The sequence below is a fragment of the Gnatocerus cornutus genome, chromosome 5 (assembly GCF_029298725.1).
Source record: "Gnatocerus cornutus isolate USDA-ARS CGAHR chromosome 5, icGnaCorn1.1, whole genome shotgun sequence".
Lineage (NCBI taxonomy): Eukaryota > Metazoa > Arthropoda > Insecta > Coleoptera > Tenebrionidae > Gnatocerus > Gnatocerus cornutus.
Genome location: NC_142237.1, coordinates 19,024,331 through 19,043,042, shown reverse-complemented (window position 1 = coordinate 19,043,042; position 18,712 = coordinate 19,024,331). Strand labels below are relative to the sequence as shown.

The following is an 18,712-nucleotide window of genomic DNA, read 5'->3' as shown; positions in this document are numbered from 1 at the left end:
TCTTCGTGAAAAACAAAACCTCAGCATCGTTAATCATCGAAACAGCGTTAATTTTTTCGGAAATTCCCCAATCTTTTGAAGTATTTTCACCATTGATCTTCATTCGCATTCCATCATGTCCCTTCGTGTCCACGCGTAGTATTTCGACTCTGAAAAGCAACCTCAACATTTGAAGACGAAAACTGTTAACTCAACCTTTAAAGACGGCACTTGATTAAATTCTTCTGAAATCAATTTGAGGCTTGAGCGTTTGCTACCCGGGTAAAATTGCCAATAGGAATCTCCAGAAAAAAAGAATGTTTCATCATCAATGCCAAACGCCGCGTCAATTTTCTCAGGTAAGTGAGGAAAAGGTACATCGAGGGAAAAAGGACCGAATGCTATGGCCCCGTTTTCAAAAGTCCAATATTGGTATCCTACTATTATCATCAATTCGTTTGTGTCCAACATTGCTTCTATCTCAACTCCTTTACACAGAGGAAAATTATTTTTTGCTCCATATTTGAATCGAAGAGCTCTTAAATCTTCAGTTGATGGTTTAGTCAGTGTTGAGGAATAATTTGGATTCATTATAGAGTTGGGGGATTCTGAATGTGGCAATCCTAGAGCATGTCCGAGCTCATGGATTGCAGCCCATCCAAAATAAATGTGCTCATTGGTAGCATTGGGTTCAAGAGTCCAGTTTTCGTCTTGATTAAAAAAAATGTCACCGTTATCCTAGAAAATTAACAATAAGAAAAAAAAACGAAAAAAAAAACGAGGAAAAACACCGGAAAATAAGCATTTCCCAGGACTTCTTGTTCTGAGAAATGTATCAAAATATCAGCATTGTTAGACGTGGTTTCTGTAATGCGAAGATCTGCGTTTTTTGTCCATTCTTTTACTGCCTGCCGGAACACATTTCTGACGTTTTTTTGAGTTAATGGTGCGCTCCAGTTGTAGATCTTGAAAGTTAGGTCCTTTTTGCTCCATTGTTTGCCTGAAAATTTAAATAAAAAGTGTTTTTCAAGCGACTTAAACTGGAAATGCAAATTTTAGGCCTTCAAAGCGGCCTAAAAGTAAGTCTTTTCATTTTTGGCCGATCTATGGTGGCGCCATCTATCCGTAGTTTTGCATATTACATCAAGATACCGATATTACCCTCAATTTTATAATAATTTGGATAAAATAAAATCTACAAACTGTTGTAAAGTGCAATAAAGACGTTGAATTATTAAAAATAAACATGTCTAGCAGTGCTGCTGCAACAACATCAAAAAGCACATCAAACCTAATTCATACAAATTGTAAAGCTACACATGTCAAACTGCAAATGTAAATAAAGAAAATATGAACTTTTCTGAAGGATTCATAAATATTTACAATTATTCAGTTGTTATAAATGATTAGATCAATAAATAATAAATAAGAATTAACTAACTTACAAATTTAATGATGTCGCCTAAAAAATCTTGTGTATATCACGGCCAAAAAGTGCCATTTTGCCCTCGCCTTTTTTCTGGCCTCGGCCATTAAAAAAAGCTGGGCCAAAAATGAAACACTTTTTGGCCTTGATACACAAATAACTATTTTTTTATTCCTCTTTTACCTGTTTCTTGAGTGACAGAAGTCACGCCACAACGTCTAGCTGGTTGGGCATAAAGTGACACTTGGAGGAAAATCAGAAGAAAGTAAAAAAACGCACTGAATACACAACGGGTCATCTTTAGCGCAAATAAAAAGCTGATCTAAGAAGTTTTGGCAGGTTGTGACCTTTTTATTTCATATCGCAAAGTTTTGATGTAGCGACCTTAATTTGAACTTGATAATCCCAACTTCGTTTTTATCTGTTTTTCAATTTAGTTCAGAAAAATATTGATCAGAGTTAATATTTCTGGTTGAATTCAAATCCTCTTTTAAGCCAGGTAAATTATTACCAAGGAAAAGTTTTTGTATTCATTTTCAGTTACACTTAAGATATTCCGAACAGTCTCGTTTTGAGATCACATTTTTGGAACCTAAACTGACTACATAGCACTTGATCTTCGTAAAGAACAAAACTTCATCGTCGTCCACCATCGTCACACCTTCAATCTTGTCAGAAATCCCCCAATCTTTAGCAGTACTCTCTCCATTGACCATCAACCGCATTCCAACTGTTCCTTTTGTTTCCAGGGCGTAGTATTTTGAACCTTTAAAGAAGTAAACTGTCGAACTTTGATCATAAAAAGCGGCATCAATATTAGACGGAGCGTGGTCAAAACCTGAGTAAATAAACCTGCGTTGGCCATTTTTGGTGTTCGGTTCAAATTTATAGTAACGACTCCCCGATAAGAAGAATTTTTTTCCACCAACTTCAAACGCAGCGTCTATTTTCTCAGGCAAGCCGTTGTAAAGTTCGTCGAGGGAGAAAGGACCACTTTCTAGGGCTCCGTTTGAAAGTGTCCAATACTGGTGTCCTTTTATGATTATTGTGTCTAAAATAGCGTCGATTCCACCTCCATCACATAAAAGAGAGTTGTCAGGTTTTGCTTCCCCATATCTGGAACGAAGGGCTCTCAAATCTGTGCTTGTTGGTTTAGTCGTTTTTGCAGAATAATAAGGAAACATTATAGAGCTGCGGGATTCTGAATGGGGCAATCCTAGAGCATGTCCGAGTTCATGGATTGCGACCCATCCAAAGTAAGTTCGCCCGAAAGTAGCAGAACTCTCAAGAGTCCAATCTTCGTCTTGATCAAAGTAAATGTCACCGTTTTCCTAGAGAATTAACAATAAGAAAAAAATTAGAAAACTGGATTAAGTCACCGGAAAATAAGCATAGCCCAGAACTTCCGAAATTCCATCTTGTTCCGAGAAATGTATTAAAATATCCGCACTGTTTGACTCAGTTTCTGTAATGCGAAGATTTACATTTTTTGTCCATTTTTTTATAGCGTCCTCGAACACACTTCTGATGCTTGCTTTAGTAAATGGTTCGGTCCAGTTGTAGATTTTGAAAGTCAAATCATTTTTGCTCCATTTCCTGCCTGCAACAACCATATAAAAACGTCATTTTTATTCAAATTTACCTGATTCTTGAGTGGCAGGAGCCATGCCACAACGTCTAGCCGGTTTTTGATAGGCATAAGGTAGCACTATGAGGCAAATCAGGATGTTGAAAAACGTGCAGAAGCGTCTGTGGGTCATCTTTGACGCAAATAAACATGAGATCTGAGGAGTTGGTTTTACCAGGTTCTGGCCTTTGATCTTTTATCTTAAAACTTTGAGGATTTTGTTTACGCTCAAGCTAATCTACTTAATGCAACGAGTAATAACAGAAACATGCGGTGGCAAATATTTTATTCTCCAATTTGTTGATTTTTTTTTGCAACAATGGTGAATGAAAGAAATCTAGACTAATTTCATTCACATTGGTAATAATCCGAGCAGTCTTTCTTCGAGATCAACTCTCTTGTACCCAAATCAACCAAATAACACTTGAATTTCTTTATAAACAAAACTTTATCATCCACTATCGTCACTGCTTCAACATCTGAAGGAACTCCCTTCCAACCTTTCATAATATTTTCTCCATTTACCACAACGCGCTCTCCAATTTTCCTCCTCGTCTTGAATCCATAGTATTTAGAACCTTTGAAGAAATAGATCGTCGAGTTCCTATCAAAAAACGCGGCGTCGATGTCTGAAGGAACGCCCTCAAACGCTTTAGATATGACTTTTCTACTACTAAACTGATCTCTAACAAATTTATCATAAGTATCATTCGCGAGGAAATACTGAGTGGCGCCGACAGCAAAAGCGGCGTCGATTTTTCCAGTTAAATCCGGGAAGAGCAAGTCGAGAGAAAACGGACCGCTTTGAACGACTCCATTCGCGAAATTCCAATACTGGTCTCCGATTATAAACTTCGGTTCTTGGAGATCTAAAATCGCGTCTATTGTCGCTCCGCTGCACAAAATCGTATTGTTAAACTTCGCCGCTCCGTACTTAAAACGCAGCTCTTCCACATCTGATGGTGATGGTAGTGGCTCTTCAATTGCAAGGTAGTACGGGAACATGATCGACTCTAGATCTTCAGAGTGTGGTAATCCCAGCGAATGCCCCAATTCATGGGCGACAACCCACGCAAACACGTCAGGGTTCCACTCTTCGTCCGCGTCCAAGTAAATATCACCACTTTCCTAAAAACTCCGTGATTTAAAAACCTAAACTTTCTTGAAAAACTCACGGGGAAGTACGCATAGCCTAAGATTCCATCCGGTCCATCTTGTCGCGTGAAATGAAACAAAATGTCCGTATCTTCAGAGTCTCGTTCTTCAATATTTAGATTAACACCGTGCGTCCACACTCGTACGGCTCTGTCAAAAATAGTCTTAATTGCTAATTTCGTCAACGGCCGCGTCCAATTTTGAATCCTATAACTCAAATGCGTTTTTGACCATTTGGCAACCGGTCGGTCATAATCAGGAACGCCATCGGGTCTACCACAACGGCGAGCACTCATTCGAATTTTCGTCTCTTCATTTACCTCGCCTGTGACATTTAATTTGTTGATTTTTTGGAACTTTGTTGTGGCCGCTTTGAGCGCTTCTGGGTCAGGAGATGAAGAGTTTAAAAAGCCGTAGCGATGGAGGTGGTCCTAAAAGACGAAGGAGGTTTTTGGGTACGAAAAAATCTGTGGTACCTTGGCATCAATGGGCGGTTTTTGGAGAGTTGATGGGAGAATGAAGAGGAAGAGTACTAAACAAATCATGGCGCGTTACTAATGAAATGTTGAACGTAAAACTGGTTTGAGACCTTTGTGACCTTTTATCTCGAGGCCTTGACTTTTAGCTTCTTTCAGTTTAACATTCTTACCTTTTAGATTCTTACGTCTTGATTTTTTTCGAGGGTAAAAGGGTAAAAAAAAACATCTTGAAAATTAATTTACATTTATTTTACTGTACAACATGCTGTCATCTGTAACTTTACAATTTTTCCAAGAACGAATCACAAATTGCACTTTAGTGTTAGTCTACAGAGCGTTATAAAAATACCAACACTAAACACTTTTAATAAATAATGTTAACATGTATTGATATGAAGATTATGTATGCTTTGGCAGGATACACCACATCCTGGTAATAAAGAGACAACCATCCTCGGAGTATTTCAACAGACTGTCTCTTTATAACCGGACATTTTTCGAAAGTCACATCACGAAGTCTCCGCAAAGTAACAGATTAGTTAAAGTCAGTAAAGTCTTCAGTCTGAGCTATTTCGTTTATAAAACGAAATAATCTCGAGTTTATTCTAGAAAACGAACAGCAAACACTACTGTTAAAACTAAAAGTACTAGAGATGATTTGGCCGCACTGCTGTTTCCGCCTTGTCGATGGGCATAATTTGGGTCATCCGGGGATGTTGGTGACGCTTGGTGGTCACCTGAAGAGGCAAAAAGCGATTAGTCAGAGCGAAAATTAAATTCGCTGGTATGCAACCAATTGTACACTTTTGAAAACGATGGAAAAATCGTGACCACGATTGTTCCTTCGTTTCAATAAGTGGTCTACCTACGATGGTATAATGACGGACAACACATACATGATTCGCAGCTACCCTTCAGTGGCTGGCAGGACGACGGTAGTTTTCTGGAATGTAGCCGAGCCCATTAAAAAGTGGCCATTTCAAAACTAGCAAAAAACTATCTAATTAGCATCCCCGCAAGTGCCTGCGTGAATATACCCAAAGTGCCCTCAAGTATATTCTTATAAACTGGCATGCTTAACGTGCTTCTTTCTATCTCTACCGTGTCGTGCAATCACAGCCGTTAATGTGGTGAGTCAAACAATTAGTGCAGTTAGTGCGGCATAAAACTTTTACATACTTGATGAAGAGAGCGTTAATTATCCGTCAGTAATGATAATTACGTCAGTTAACAGAGTTAGTTATATTACCTGTGTCTAAAGAGTCGTTTCCTGTGATATCCTGATCGCTCTCTTCATCAAGAAGCCACCCCCGGGACTCACTGGTGCCTACGGTCCCCTGGGGGGCGTCCTGGCAACCGAACCACCAATGCGCCGTAGAGCGAGGGAACGCCGGTTTCGCTTTGTCCACTTGGAAGTCTCTGTCGTTGAACCTATAATAAGCACCATCCTTGTAGAAGTACGTGTAACCGTTGGTCCACTTGAAGGCGGCGTTTAAGTTGTCAGGAACTCCTTCCCAGTTAGAGATCGGTTTAGGATACGTCGATTTCACTGGAGGTCTTTGCGTGGGGTCGAACCTCCAGAACTTGGAACCTTTGTAGAAGTAGATTTTACCATTACCGCTCCAGACCATCGCCGCGTCTATATCATCAGGGATACCAGTGAAGCCTTCGGATATCTCTTTGGGGTAGTCTCCATCAACTTTCCTCCCCTTGTACCTCCAGTACTTCGACCCTTTGAAGAAGTACGTCTTTCCGTTCTTGTACGTAAACGCCGCGTCGATGTTACCAGGGAGTCCCGGCCACCCGCTTGAAATAGGTTTCGGGTACCCGGGAGCGACACTCTCATCAGTGAGCTTCCAGTACTGATTTCCCTTAAAGATGTACGTGTTGCCCTCAGGAGAATTGAAGATGGTGTCAATCTTCGGATTTTTACACAAATTTACATCGACAGACCCCCCCGGAGCGGGCACTTTATGGCTCGGAGTGTTGCTCCCTTCAAAGTCCGAATCGTCGTACCCGCCACCCGGCTGCTTCTTGTTCGACTTCTTCCCGTACAACGCTTGAATCCCAAGAACGTCGTCTTCGTGGAGCTCGAAAACGGGGTCGTAACCGCGATAGAACGGAGCCATGAGAGCCTCTCGTACGTCGGAATGACTCAAACCCAGAGAGTGGCCGAATTCGTGAGCGGCGACTTGGAAGAGGTTGGTCCCGCGGTAGCTGTTGATGGTCCATTTTTCGGAGGCGTCGAAATGAGCATCACCTCCAAACACCTACACAGAATGAGTAAGAATGTCTTGGAGGTCATCAGAGTAACTTACTGGGAAGTACGCGTGAGCAAGGGTGCCCCCGGGGCCATCGAAAGGATCGCCATCGCCGTGTTCACCACTTTCGAATCTGATGTCGATGTGAGCGCTGCCCTTCGTTGGGGTGAACGACAGATCCGTGTGGCCGGTCCAGACAGAGAACGCGCGGTGGATTTCTTTGTCCACGTCTCTGGTGTTGAGATTTTTGGGGTATTTTGAGATCTTGTATTTCAAATCTTTCACTTTCCATCTGCTGCCTGGAAAAAGTAGTTATATAATGGTCCAATCAGTACCAAGTAAATTTCGGAACATCGAGTAAAAAAAATCGACGTTGAACTCAATTTCAACAAGAGCAGACTTACATCGGAGAAAACATCGATTTTGAAAAATAGTAAATATAAAACTCAATATAGCATAAAGTCCGTTTTTTAAAAAAAAAAAACACCAACACCGCACCCTCTCACCACTTTACAACCGGCAACGTCGTCGATGGTGACTTTTTGGTGATAAAATCAAACAGGTTAGTTGCCTAATTGACAATTTGGTTACACAAAACAGTCTTTCAGGCTGTGGCGAGGCTTTTCACTATTTAATCTTTTGATTTGCAGGGTGTAAAAGAAACGTTTTTAACGGAAACAGCGTAATTTTTAAAAATGTCAAAAATTTGACAATTATTTTCTCACCAAAAATCTCCCTAGGCAACGTTGCCGGTTGTAATGCTGGGTGGTTTAAAAAAAACAGACTTTATACCAGAGCTCATTACTATCGGTCCACTCATTAAAAAGTTAAGTTGGCAACAGCTCTTAGCGATTTTTATCGGTAACAATTGGCAGCAAAAGCGTTTGACCTTGACGCAACTGTGGCATGCGTAGAAGCTAATCATCTTTCACACCAATGCCAAAACTTGTTAAATCTCTATATTGATTAATAAAGTCCGTTTCTTTTTTAAAAACCACCAACACCGCAATTTTCCCCTAAATCTTCAACCGACAACGTTGCCTAGGGAGATTTTTGGTGAGAAAACATTTGACATTTCTGAAAATTAGGCTGTGTTTTCGTTAAAAACGTTTCTTTTACAGCCTGTTGGATTGCAAATCAAATGATTTAATAGTGAAAAGACTCGGCACAGCCTGAAAGGCCGTTTTGTGTAATCAAATTGTCAATTAGGCAGTTAACCTATTTGATTTTATCACCAAAAAGTCACCATCGACGACATTGCCGGTTGTAAAAGGAGAGTGCGGTGTTGGTGGTTTTTTAATAAAAAAACGGACTTTACACTCAACTTTGACAACGTGTTAACCTCAAAAATTGCTACATTCAATTTTCCCCGCAAGGAATTGAAAGCCTGATTTACACCCAAAAATGTTCGAAAATTTACGCAGGAGGACTGATAGGAATGAGCTGCACTTTACTTTATTGTGAAAAACAAAAATAAATAAAATTCCTAATAAAGCAACAAAATAATAAACAAATACGAGAAAAACAAAAATAAATCAAAATTTTATATAATAAACAAAATAATAAGTAAATAAATTATAAAAAAAATAACAATTCGAAATTAATAAGAATAAACAAAATTCTGAAATTTAACTGCCTTAAATTAAATTCCAGTTTTCTTTATTTGGACCGCAGCACAAGTAAATCCCGCCTTGCTTTGGTTCTATACGTTGACAACCAACCAAACGAAATATTACCAAAATCAAGAGTGTAAAATAAAATAAAGTCCGTTTTTAAAAAAAAAAAAACACCAACACCGCAATCTTCCCCTGCATTACAACCGGCAACGTTGCCTAAGGAGATTTTTGGTGAGAAAATAATTGTCAAAATTTGACATTTCTGAAAATTAGGCAGTGTTTCCGTTAAAAACGTTTCTTTTACAGCCTGTTGGATTGCAAATCAAAGGATTTAATAGTAAAAGACTCGACACAGCCTGAAAGGCCGTTTTGTGTAATCAAATTGTCAATTAGGAAACTAACCTATTTGATTTTATCACCAAAAAGTCACCATCGACGACGTTGCCGGTTGTAAAGTGGTGAGAGAGTGCGGTGTTGGTAGTTTTTAAAAAAAAAACGGACTTTACATTGAAAATAAAAATATATGTACTAAAAATCGATGTTTTTTTGGCGAAATCGATATTAATAAAAAATCGATGTAAAAGTCCCAGATTTAGTACCAAGACACGAGATCGCACAGTCCGTTTTTATTTCCATTTTCTCCTTTATTGTTAATTTCCGTCGCGCCGCGAGATTTATCGCCAAACAAGTTAAATTACCTAATTAACGACCAAACAGCGCGTTTTACATACTCTACATACTCCCATTAAAGAGTGTGTTGTACGCAATGGACCACATCTCCTACTAGTACTAAAAATTTCATTTCTGAGCCCCTCCTCATTCATCGCCGCGCAAAACCCACTCGTGCGACTGTACATCTATTTAGAGTTCACACAAATAATGTCTGTTTACTCCGGAATTAAACACACATGTAAATGGCGAAAAAGAACCACTTTATGACTCACCCTGTAGAGCGTATCTCTTCGCCCGGTTGTCTCCAGTTCCAACTTTATCTTTGACGCCACACCTCGGGAGCTCCATTACTTTTAACGTCGTGGGATCCAAATGCCCTGAAAACATCGGAATTGTCACAATACCATCATGGTTGCGACCTTAACTATTGAACCCACATAATTGTTACAAAATCAAAGAGATAATGGTAACAAAGAAATGACCTATTTAAGACTGACATAGATTTTACCTGTGACTTCGAGTCCGGCAAAGCTTTGGAAGTCTTCGACTGCTTTTTTGAGGGATCTTTCGTCCAAAAGGGCGCTCGAGTTGCCGATGCTGCGGGAGGAGCCCCCCAGGTAGCCATATTGAGAGAGGTACAGCTGAAAAAGTGAGTTTGATGTTACTGGGGCAGTTTTGAAATTCTAATTTCGCTCCCGGAAAAATTATTCACCACGGAAGGTCATTCTAAAGGTCACGCGTTGAATAAAATTCCCTACACGCTATCCCGCAAAGGGAAACGTTTTAAAAGGAATTATAATGCCGCAGCAGAACTTTACGGTCTGAGTACAGTTTAAAATTATAATAGTGTAGAAATAACCTTTCGGCTTAGTCAGCATTATTACCGGAAAGACTCATCTATTTAGTTCGTTTCCACTTGTAACAGGTACGAGATTTTCCGTTCATCTTTTCATTGATTCATTGATTTAAATGACATCAGATTAGAAAAATTTACGTTTTGTAGACCTTATGAATCGATCACCCACTCGTTTCCTTATTCGTGCAAATAACATACTCAGAATCTGAATGAGTAAATACCTGGACGTGAGTCAGCGCGAATTAATTAAAGGTGCTAAAAATTGACCAAGGTTAGTGTTACGATTTTTTGACGGATTTCTAGAGCGATGACCGCGAATTTAACGGCGAAAAAGGTCTTCAAACCCTTTATCGAGCGGCGGAGGTGTTTTCGGAAAATTTATTAGATTTCTCCGCGCGTGTGAAAGTGAAACTTGAACTTGAACTTGTCTTCACGTTCCGAATTATTCGGAAATTTCTGTAACGTGAGGTGTTGTATGAGTCACTCCGTTTTTTTATAACTGTCTTTTAATCCTTGGACTTGTAGTCATTATTAGATGAGTTTCGTCAAACAAACAGGTTAGCAAATAAAGTTGCGTTAATGAAATATCAGAGAAATGAGTCATTAAGTGACAGGTATCATTGACCGAAAATAAGTGCGCTTTTGATAATGTTTCGTATTGATAAGGACAAGAACTGATTCGGTTGGACAACAATGTTGGGACATTCGAAGGGTTTCGAAAAAATCTCTGTGGTTTCATAGTTTCTATGCACTTTCTAGAGTTTCAAAATTTGGTCATAAATCTTGCTGATTGTCAAGATGTTGTTTCCAAATGACACAGGTCGATAGAGATAAGGAGATAACAGGTTTAATTAAATACTTTCAAGGAACAAAGGGCGAATTTTAAAAACAGTTTAATTGTGAGCAACTTCCTTTGTTCCGCGTATTGGGCCTCATTGTCGATCATAAAGATTTTCTGCTTAATTTGAAGCCAATTGTGTAGATTATAATTCGCAATTTTCAGAAATGTTTGTAGCTGCAAGTCTCCCAGTTTTGTTATGTTTGACTTCATTGTCTCTAGTCGCTAGTCCAATTTTGAAGTTCTTTACTCAGACTTAAAGCTTCAAGCCAGAAAACGGCGAAATGAGCGAGAAATCGTCGTTTTGCATCGAAATAAGCGGATTTCTCTAAGAATTTTGATGATTTCGTGCAGTTTTCTGCTGTTTTCTTGCAATTCAGCCGTTGAATCTTGACAAAAATTGGTGATTTTGTAGATTTCGAGCTCTTCTTTGCGAATTTAAGCCAGAAAACGACAAAAATCAGCGAGAAATTGTCGTTTTGCATCGAAATAGCGGATTTCTCTAAAAAATTTGATGATTTCGTGCAGATTTCTGCTGTTTTCTTACAATTCAGCCGTTGAATCGTGATAAAAATTGGTGGTTTTATAGATTTCGAGCTCTTCTTTGCGAATTCAAACCAAAATATGGCGAAAATCAGTGAGAAATCGTTACGCGGAATTCTCTAAGAATTTTGATGATTTCGAGCAGATTTCTGCTGTTTTCTTGCAATTCAGCTGTCGAATCTTGATAAAAATTGGTGGTTTTGTATATTTCGAGCTCTTCTTTGCGAATTCAAGCCAGAAAACAGCGAAAATTAGCGAGAAATTGTCGTTTTGCATCGAAATAGCGGATTTCTCTAAAAAATTTGATGATTTCGTGCAGATTTCTGCTGTTTTCTTACAATTCAGCCGTTGAATCGTGATAAAAATTGGTGGTTTTATAGATTTCGAGCTCTTCTTTGCGAATTCAAACCAAAATACGGCGAAAATCAGTGAGAAATCGTCGTTTTGCATCGAAATAGAGGATTTCTCTAAAAAATTTGATGATTTCGTGCAGATTTCTGCTGTTTTCTTACAATTCAGCCGTTGAATCGTGATAAAAATTGGTGGTTTTATAGATTTCGAGCTCTTCTTTGCGAATTCAAACCAAAATACGGCGAAAATCAGTGAGAAATCGTCGTTTTGCATCGAAATAGAGGATTTCTCTAAAAAATTTGATGATTTCGTGCAGATTTCTGCTGTTTTCTTACAATTCAGCCGTTGAATCGTGATAAAAATTGGTGGTTTTATAGATTTCGAGCTCTTCTTTGCGAATTCAAACCAAAATACGGCGAAAATCAGTGAGAAATCGTCGTTTTGCATCGAAATAGAGGATTTCTCTAAAAAATTTGATGATTTCGTGCAGATTTCTGCTGTTTTCTTACAATTCAGCCGTTGAATCGTGATAAAAATTGGTGGTTTTATAGATTTCGAGCTCTTCTTTGCGAATTCAAACCAAAATATGGCGAAAATCAGTGAGAAATCGTTACGCGGAATTCTCTAAGAATTTTGATGATTTCGAGCAGATTTCTGCTGTTTTCTTGCAATTCAGCTGTCGAATCTTGATAAAAATTGGTGGTTTTGTATATTTCGAGCTCTTCTTTGCGAATTCAAGCCAGAAAACAGCGAAAATTAGCGAGAAATTGTCGTTTTGCATCGAAATAAGCGGATTTCTCTAAGAATTTTAATGATTTCGTGCAGATTTCTGCTGTTTTCTTGCATTCAGCCGTTGAATCTTCATAAAAATTGGTGATTTTGTAGATTTCGAGCTCTTCTTTGCGAATTCAAGCCAGAAAACGACAAAAATCAGCGAGAAATCGTCGTTTTGTATCGAAATAAGCGGATTTTTCTCAGAATTTTGATGATTTCGTGCAGATTTCTGTTTTCTTGCAATTCAGCCGTTGAATCTTGATAAAAATTGGCGGTTTTGTAGATTTCGAGCTCTTCTTTGCGAATTCAAGCCAGAAAACGACGAAAATCAGCGAGAAATCGTCGTTTTGCATCGAAATAGCGGATTTTTCCAAGAATTTTAATGATTTCGTGTAAATTTCTGCTGTTTTCTTGCAATTCAGCCGTTGAATCTTGATAAAAATTGGTGGTTTTATAGATTTCGAGCTCTTCTTTGCGAATTCAAACCAAAATATGGCGAAAATCAGTGAGAAATCGTCGATTTGCATCGAAATAAGCGGAATTCTCTAAAAGTTTTGATGATTTCGTGCAGATTTCTGCTGTTTTTGTAATTCAGCCGTTGAATCTTGATAAAAATTGGCGGTTTTGTAGATTTCGAGCTCTTCTTTGCGAATTCAAGCCAGAAAACGACGAAAATCAGCGAGAAATCGTCGTTTTGCATCGAAATAATCGGATTTTTCTGAGAATTTTAATGATTTCGTGCAGATTTCTGCTGTTTTCTTGCAATTCAGCCGTTAAATTTTGATAAAAATTGGTGGTTTTGTAGATTTTGAGCTCTGAAGTTCATTCTATAACTGTGATTTTTTAAAATTTGTATGCCCTCAAGTTTCCAAATTCCAAAAAATCCTAGCTGTGGTATCAATTGTTAGCTTTAAAATAGTTCGTTCTTTCTAATTGGACCACCTATTGAAAACAGAAGCAAACTTAAGAAATTGTGGATTGAGCAAACAACTTTAAAACCGAAGAATATTTATTGCCATGAGTTAAACCGACCCGACAAATGCATGCATATTTAAAAATAAACAAAGAAAACATAATTAATTGTAAACAACGAATCGATGAATATTAATGAGGATAAATAAAAAAAATTACTGAGAAATACGAAAGTAACAGATTCATTAGTGAATGTCTGTATTGAAAGAATCTGTTTGTAAACATCAGCTAAGAACCTCTTTAGTTTGTTTTTATTACAACTAAAATTTGGTTTATTTGTTATAAAAAAGTAACGAGAATTTGTAGTAATGAAGAATTTGTTATTACAATTGTGTTTTTCAATCGGGAATGACAAGAAACGTGTCACACTGAATTAAAGAGGATTTCCAGTTTCACTTTCTAGCAACAAAAAATTTCGTTTATTTCCACTGTAAAACAAGCACAGATGTGACGCAATTAACATTTAAATTTATTTAAATCTCCAGCACGCGCTGTAATTAATTTTAACATTGAAGAAGCTTATCTTATTATCTTTATTACAACTAAAAATGACCTAATAATTTCCGAGCTTTCCTTTATGTGACAAATCTACCCACAAAAACTCTTATTATGTCTTATTATGCTTGACCGATCTCACTTACATCACTTAAATCAGATCTAGTAACTTTCAAACGTCCAATTTTGCTCATTACATAACATTACAATGTCGTCTGATATCCCAATTTTCAGGTAATAAAAAAACATAATTGCCACGAACTAAATCGGAAGGCACACTCTGTGGTAATGATAATTGTCAAGGTTTTCCAATAAAACGTTGTACCCGGAAACAGCGGAATTCACCTTGATTACGCCAAATGCACAGAGGAAGTACTTGGTTATGTCAAAAGATCCACGTTTGTTGAATGATATAAACGAAATGTGGAAATCTTTGTCTTCATGACTTCAATTACTCGACAAATTCAATTAGCGGACAAGGGCAAGCACGAAACTGCGATGATGGACCAGTTTAAAAGTCGTTGCCGAAATTAATTTAAAACTACGCAATTGGGGGGATTAGTGGGACATAACGCTGATTTATTTGGGCAGGAAAAATGCAGTTTTTCCTTTGAAATTGAACCACTGGAATCGTATCTTTACGTCATTTTTAATTCTATACTAAACAAAAGCCATCAACGTGACAAGATAACAGAGACTCAATAAATTTTAGCGGCGCAAAAATTGAGAAAATTGTTTATCAGATAAACGCGACCAAAGTCACGGTCATCTAATTTTGAAAATTTCCCCAAACTCGCACTTCCGCTGACCTTTCTTGAATTTTTGATGCGCCGGCACCATACAATCAAATCATTTTAATGGATTAAATCATGGCGATACCATAACACAGGAACCTTGTTGACTCCCCTATTTGACCATCAAATGAAGGTGACAATTATAAATATAAATCAAATGACAGCCTTTGCAGGATTCAGATGCTTGCGGAAATAATGAATAAATAATATGCGTATGTACTTCACACACAAGTGGTTTTATTTAATCTGTTTTCCACATGCGTAATACAGTGCATCAATTTATTAAGTATAGTAATTGTTATAGCCCAAGGGTCAAACACTTCGCGATGGTCATTGACAGATACTTTCGCGGATGATTGTTATTCGACTAGCGTCTGTCAGGAAACGTGTCCTTGGCAATAAGAATGCACAGTTTTTGTACGAAAAATTTCAACTTTAGCAGCAAAACATTCATAATTTTTCTTTGGGGGTCAGGTGCACGTTGCTGGAATTAATAATTATATTTGGAAGTTCATTGCCACTGTCGTTAAATTTATTTATAAATTTCCTGTGCCGAAATTCACGGTCAATGCTTTGTTCACTGCATCTTTCCCATTTCCACGTGAATCACCAGGATCAAATTATTACTAAACATCCGTGGATAAGCACGACTCTTTAAAAATAATAATTATTTAACAATGATGCATCAGACATCTGGCGATAATCAGAGACTTCCTAAAAATCCTTGGACGACACGTCTCGAAACTGCGTCAACTAAGCGATTTTTAAATATTTGCAACAAATCTAACAATTTATTTTGACGAGGATTTGCCTAAAGACATGTTATGTAAGAATCCCGTCGCTCACGTCATTTCGATTTATACAAAAATTGCAACATTTTTCTAAGAACTGCAAAAATGTTAAGACGTGGTTTCCAATAATTGATTAATTAAATAACGTCGGTTTGGGTGATATAATTGACCACAGATTTGATCGGGCGTTAAATCCGATTTTTCGTTCATGGTGTCGTGGATTTTACACAACGTGGACATAAAAGTGTGGCGATCACTTTCCAATGCTTTGTTCAATAATTTTAAGGTGTTATATGATTTTTTTTTGTAAAATTTCTAAAAGGGAAAGATTGAGATGTGGAGGAAAAAGTTTGCTTATGGTTTCAAAACTAGGAGCTCAATTTTGGAAATGTTTGGCTCCTTTTGAAGGTGATTTTTTTGGAGGCTTGTGTGAATTAGTGATCATATTTTGGGTGCTCGAAATTAGAGTATACAGGGTGTTTTAAAAATACTTTATAAAAAATTAAACACCGTCTTTGCAGCCTTAAGGAACTCAATTGACTATTTTTTATTTTTTTAACGATATAAAAGAAAACCACTTATTTGGTGATGAAAATATCCACCTAAAAGAACAAACCTTGAATTGCTGCTAAGCAATCAAGACTAAATTCTTTAATCCAGTGGCGAACTGGAAATTTTGATTAAATATTTGATTAATTTTATCTCGAAAACGAAAAGACTTCTACCTACAACATTTTTTGTCAATTGATTCTTTACCAGAGCTCATTATTATCGGTCCACTCATTAAAAGTTAAGTTGGCAGGAGCCCTTAGTGATTTTAATCGGTAACAATTGGCAGCAAAAGCGTTTGACCTTGACGCAACTTAAAAAAAAAACACCAACACCGCTATCTTCCCATGCATTACAACCGGCAACGTTGCCTAAGGAGATTTTTGGTGAGAAAATAATTGTCAAATTTTTGACATTTCTGAAAATTACGCACAGTTTCCGTTAAAAACGTTTCTTTTACACCCTGTTGGATTGCAAATCAAAGGATTAAATAGTGAAAAGACTCGGCACAGCTTGAAAGGCTTGTTTGTGTAATCAAATTGTCAATTAGGCAACTAACCTATTTGATTTTATCACCAAAAAGTCACCATCGACGACGTTGCCGGTTGTAAAGTGGTGGGAGAGTGCGGTGTTGGTAGTTTTTAAAAAAAAAACGGAATTAAGAAGCTAATCGTCTTACGCAAGAACGCCAAAACTTAAATCTCTATTAAAACCTTTCTTTTACAACAAAATTTTAATTAATCATTGATTAATACACTCGGCTTTGACAACGTGTTAACCTCAAAAATCGCCACCTTCAGTTTTCCCCTGATTTTCTCCCTAAAGAATTGAAAGCCTGATTTACACCTAACAATTTTCGAAAATTTACACAGGAGAGTGGACTGATAGCAATGAGCTGGATTTTACTTGTCTTCATCAATTACCGTGTTTTGTTTGAGAGTGTATTTCAAAAACACCCTGTATTGAGAGCAATGTGAAAGTAAAAACTATTTTTTCCAAAATTTCTAAAGTTGTCAACAAATGTTCTTATTTATTCGTTTTTCAAAATTACTTGTTCAATTTCAAAGACATTTAAAAGACACACTTGTATTTTCCTATTTGTAATTTTTTTTTTAATTTTTTTTAGCGCATGATTTTCAATTTATGACCAAAATTAGAGGAGATCGGATTCAAATATGAACATTTCTGTTTCTCAAAATTAGTGGTTAAAATACAAAAATTTTCAATTCATTTTAAAGCCAAAAGTGCCTTTTATAACTGATTTTTTTGAAATTTTTGAAGACTCTTGAAATTAAAATCTGTGTTTGATTTCGTTGTCTTTCTTTTGAAAAACAGTAGTTCAATTTCAACTTTCAGTTTATTTTAAAGCTTAAAATCCCTAACGAATTTTTTGACATTTTGGAAGTGATTCGTTTCTTAGTTACAGCTATTCAAAATTGAGTCTTTGATTTTGAATTTTTAGAGCTAAAAATTAAATAAAAGAATGTTTTTAAATCCCAGGAAATGATTGAGCGATAAACTTCTAAGTATAATAACCCAAAATATCAAACAAACTGTTTATGAATCGTAAAAATAAACTTCCAGATATGTGCCGAGTTCTCACTAGAATGAAATATCTTACAAACAAACTTTTTATTCTCATAATTTTATTGCCCTTCATCAACCTTATCAGAATTTTAATCCAAACATTTTCATTACATTTTTAACCATTTGAATTAGCTAAATGACCCGTGAACCATCCAACTTCCGGTACCACCCCCCACCACTCCACTATAATCTCCGATCACTGGTGACGAATCTGTCGTCGAATCATCGACGTCCCCTTTAATTGGCGCCAATACTAAGAAGTATGAATCATGCAATGTCTACTAGTCTTAATAAATAGCAACAAAGACTTTCTGTTTTGTGTACATTGAGATAACATCTGCGCAATTATTAAGCAGATGCGGCAGAAAAAAAATTAAGATTCGTCAGATGATTCACTTATTTTGAAGCAATGTGTACACACGTTGAACTTATCTTTTTGTTTGATAAGCTAGACCTAGTTTCACAAAGTAAAACTGAGCGATGACGATGATTCAAATTTTCATCAATTTAAACTGTTTATAGCAGAGCAAATTTGTTTGGAATAAACCCGAAAGTGAATGAAACAACGCAAATGTTGACAAACCTTGATAAGTGTAAAGTGTAAAGAATACTTACAAGAGCAGAGTTGGCCCCAGGCGCACACTTCGAAAGCCCCAAAAAGGCGGCGAGGAATATCAAACTTATCACTATCAGCTTCATTTTCTAACTAATTTGTTCTATAGTTCAGTTATCTTTTGTTATCGATGAAGGCACTTCGTGAGCATTCGTAGTTTTCTCGTCACGTGCGAATTTTGAAACCGATTTGTTGAAATTCGCAAAGACCAAACTGGTTCAATCACGTAACTAATAAATTTTATAAATTACTGAAACCACCAATTTGGTCGTTTGAGTTGAAACTCGCGACGCGCGAGATTGTACTGCACGAGTGAGCGCTTTGTTACGAGACT

The 18,712-nt window shown here is 37.2% G+C and overlaps 4 protein-coding genes across 10 annotated transcripts; all 4 read right to left on the bottom strand.

The window, feature by feature from the left end:
- Positions 1-33: 33 nt before the first annotated feature.
- LOC148175457 (macrophage metalloelastase-like) lies at positions 34-1,817 on the bottom strand. Its single transcript, XM_088036473.1, has 4 exons — positions 1,589-1,817; positions 771-979; positions 196-717; positions 34-149 (listed from the first exon to the last, which is right to left on the bottom strand). Exons 1-4 carry the CDS (start codon positions 1,701-1,703, stop codon positions 114-116), a joined length of 882 nt encoding a protein of 293 aa, XP_087892599.1. The 5' UTR covers positions 1,704-1,817; the 3' UTR covers positions 34-113.
- Positions 1,818-1,905: 88 nt separating this feature from the next.
- Positions 1,906-3,226, bottom strand: LOC148175456 (stromelysin-1-like). The gene is made up of 3 exons (XM_088036451.1): positions 3,048-3,226; positions 2,785-3,005; positions 1,906-2,736 (listed from the first exon to the last, which is right to left on the bottom strand). The coding sequence occupies exons 1-3, from the start codon at positions 3,163-3,165 to the stop codon at positions 1,942-1,944; spliced, it is 1,134 nt and encodes a 377-aa protein (XP_087892577.1). The 5' UTR covers positions 3,166-3,226; the 3' UTR covers positions 1,906-1,941.
- A 75-nt stretch (positions 3,227-3,301) lies between these two features.
- LOC148175455 (interstitial collagenase B-like) lies at positions 3,302-4,766 on the bottom strand. The gene is made up of 3 exons (XM_088036435.1): positions 4,664-4,766; positions 4,208-4,618; positions 3,302-4,160 (listed from the first exon to the last, which is right to left on the bottom strand). The coding sequence occupies exons 1-3, from the start codon at positions 4,730-4,732 to the stop codon at positions 3,381-3,383; spliced, it is 1,260 nt and encodes a 419-aa protein (XP_087892561.1). The 5' UTR covers positions 4,733-4,766; the 3' UTR covers positions 3,302-3,380.
- A 127-nt stretch (positions 4,767-4,893) lies between these two features.
- Positions 4,894-18,712, bottom strand: LOC148175454 (matrix metalloproteinase-19-like). 7 transcript variants are annotated; one of them, XM_088036375.1, is made up of 7 exons: positions 18,381-18,712; positions 9,724-9,856; positions 9,488-9,592; positions 6,985-7,226; positions 5,916-6,936; positions 5,536-5,651; positions 5,312-5,403 (listed from the first exon to the last, which is right to left on the bottom strand). In XM_088036375.1, the coding sequence occupies exons 1-6, from the start codon at positions 18,462-18,464 to the stop codon at positions 5,581-5,583; spliced, it is 1,656 nt and encodes a 551-aa protein (XP_087892501.1). In that variant the 5' UTR covers positions 18,465-18,712; the 3' UTR covers positions 5,312-5,403; positions 5,536-5,580. The 7 variants fall into 7 exon arrangements, with proteins under 7 accessions (XP_087892499.1, XP_087892501.1, XP_087892500.1 ...); XM_088036374.1 differs by having other exon boundaries at positions 5,563-5,651; XM_088036377.1 differs by having other exon boundaries at positions 5,536-5,609.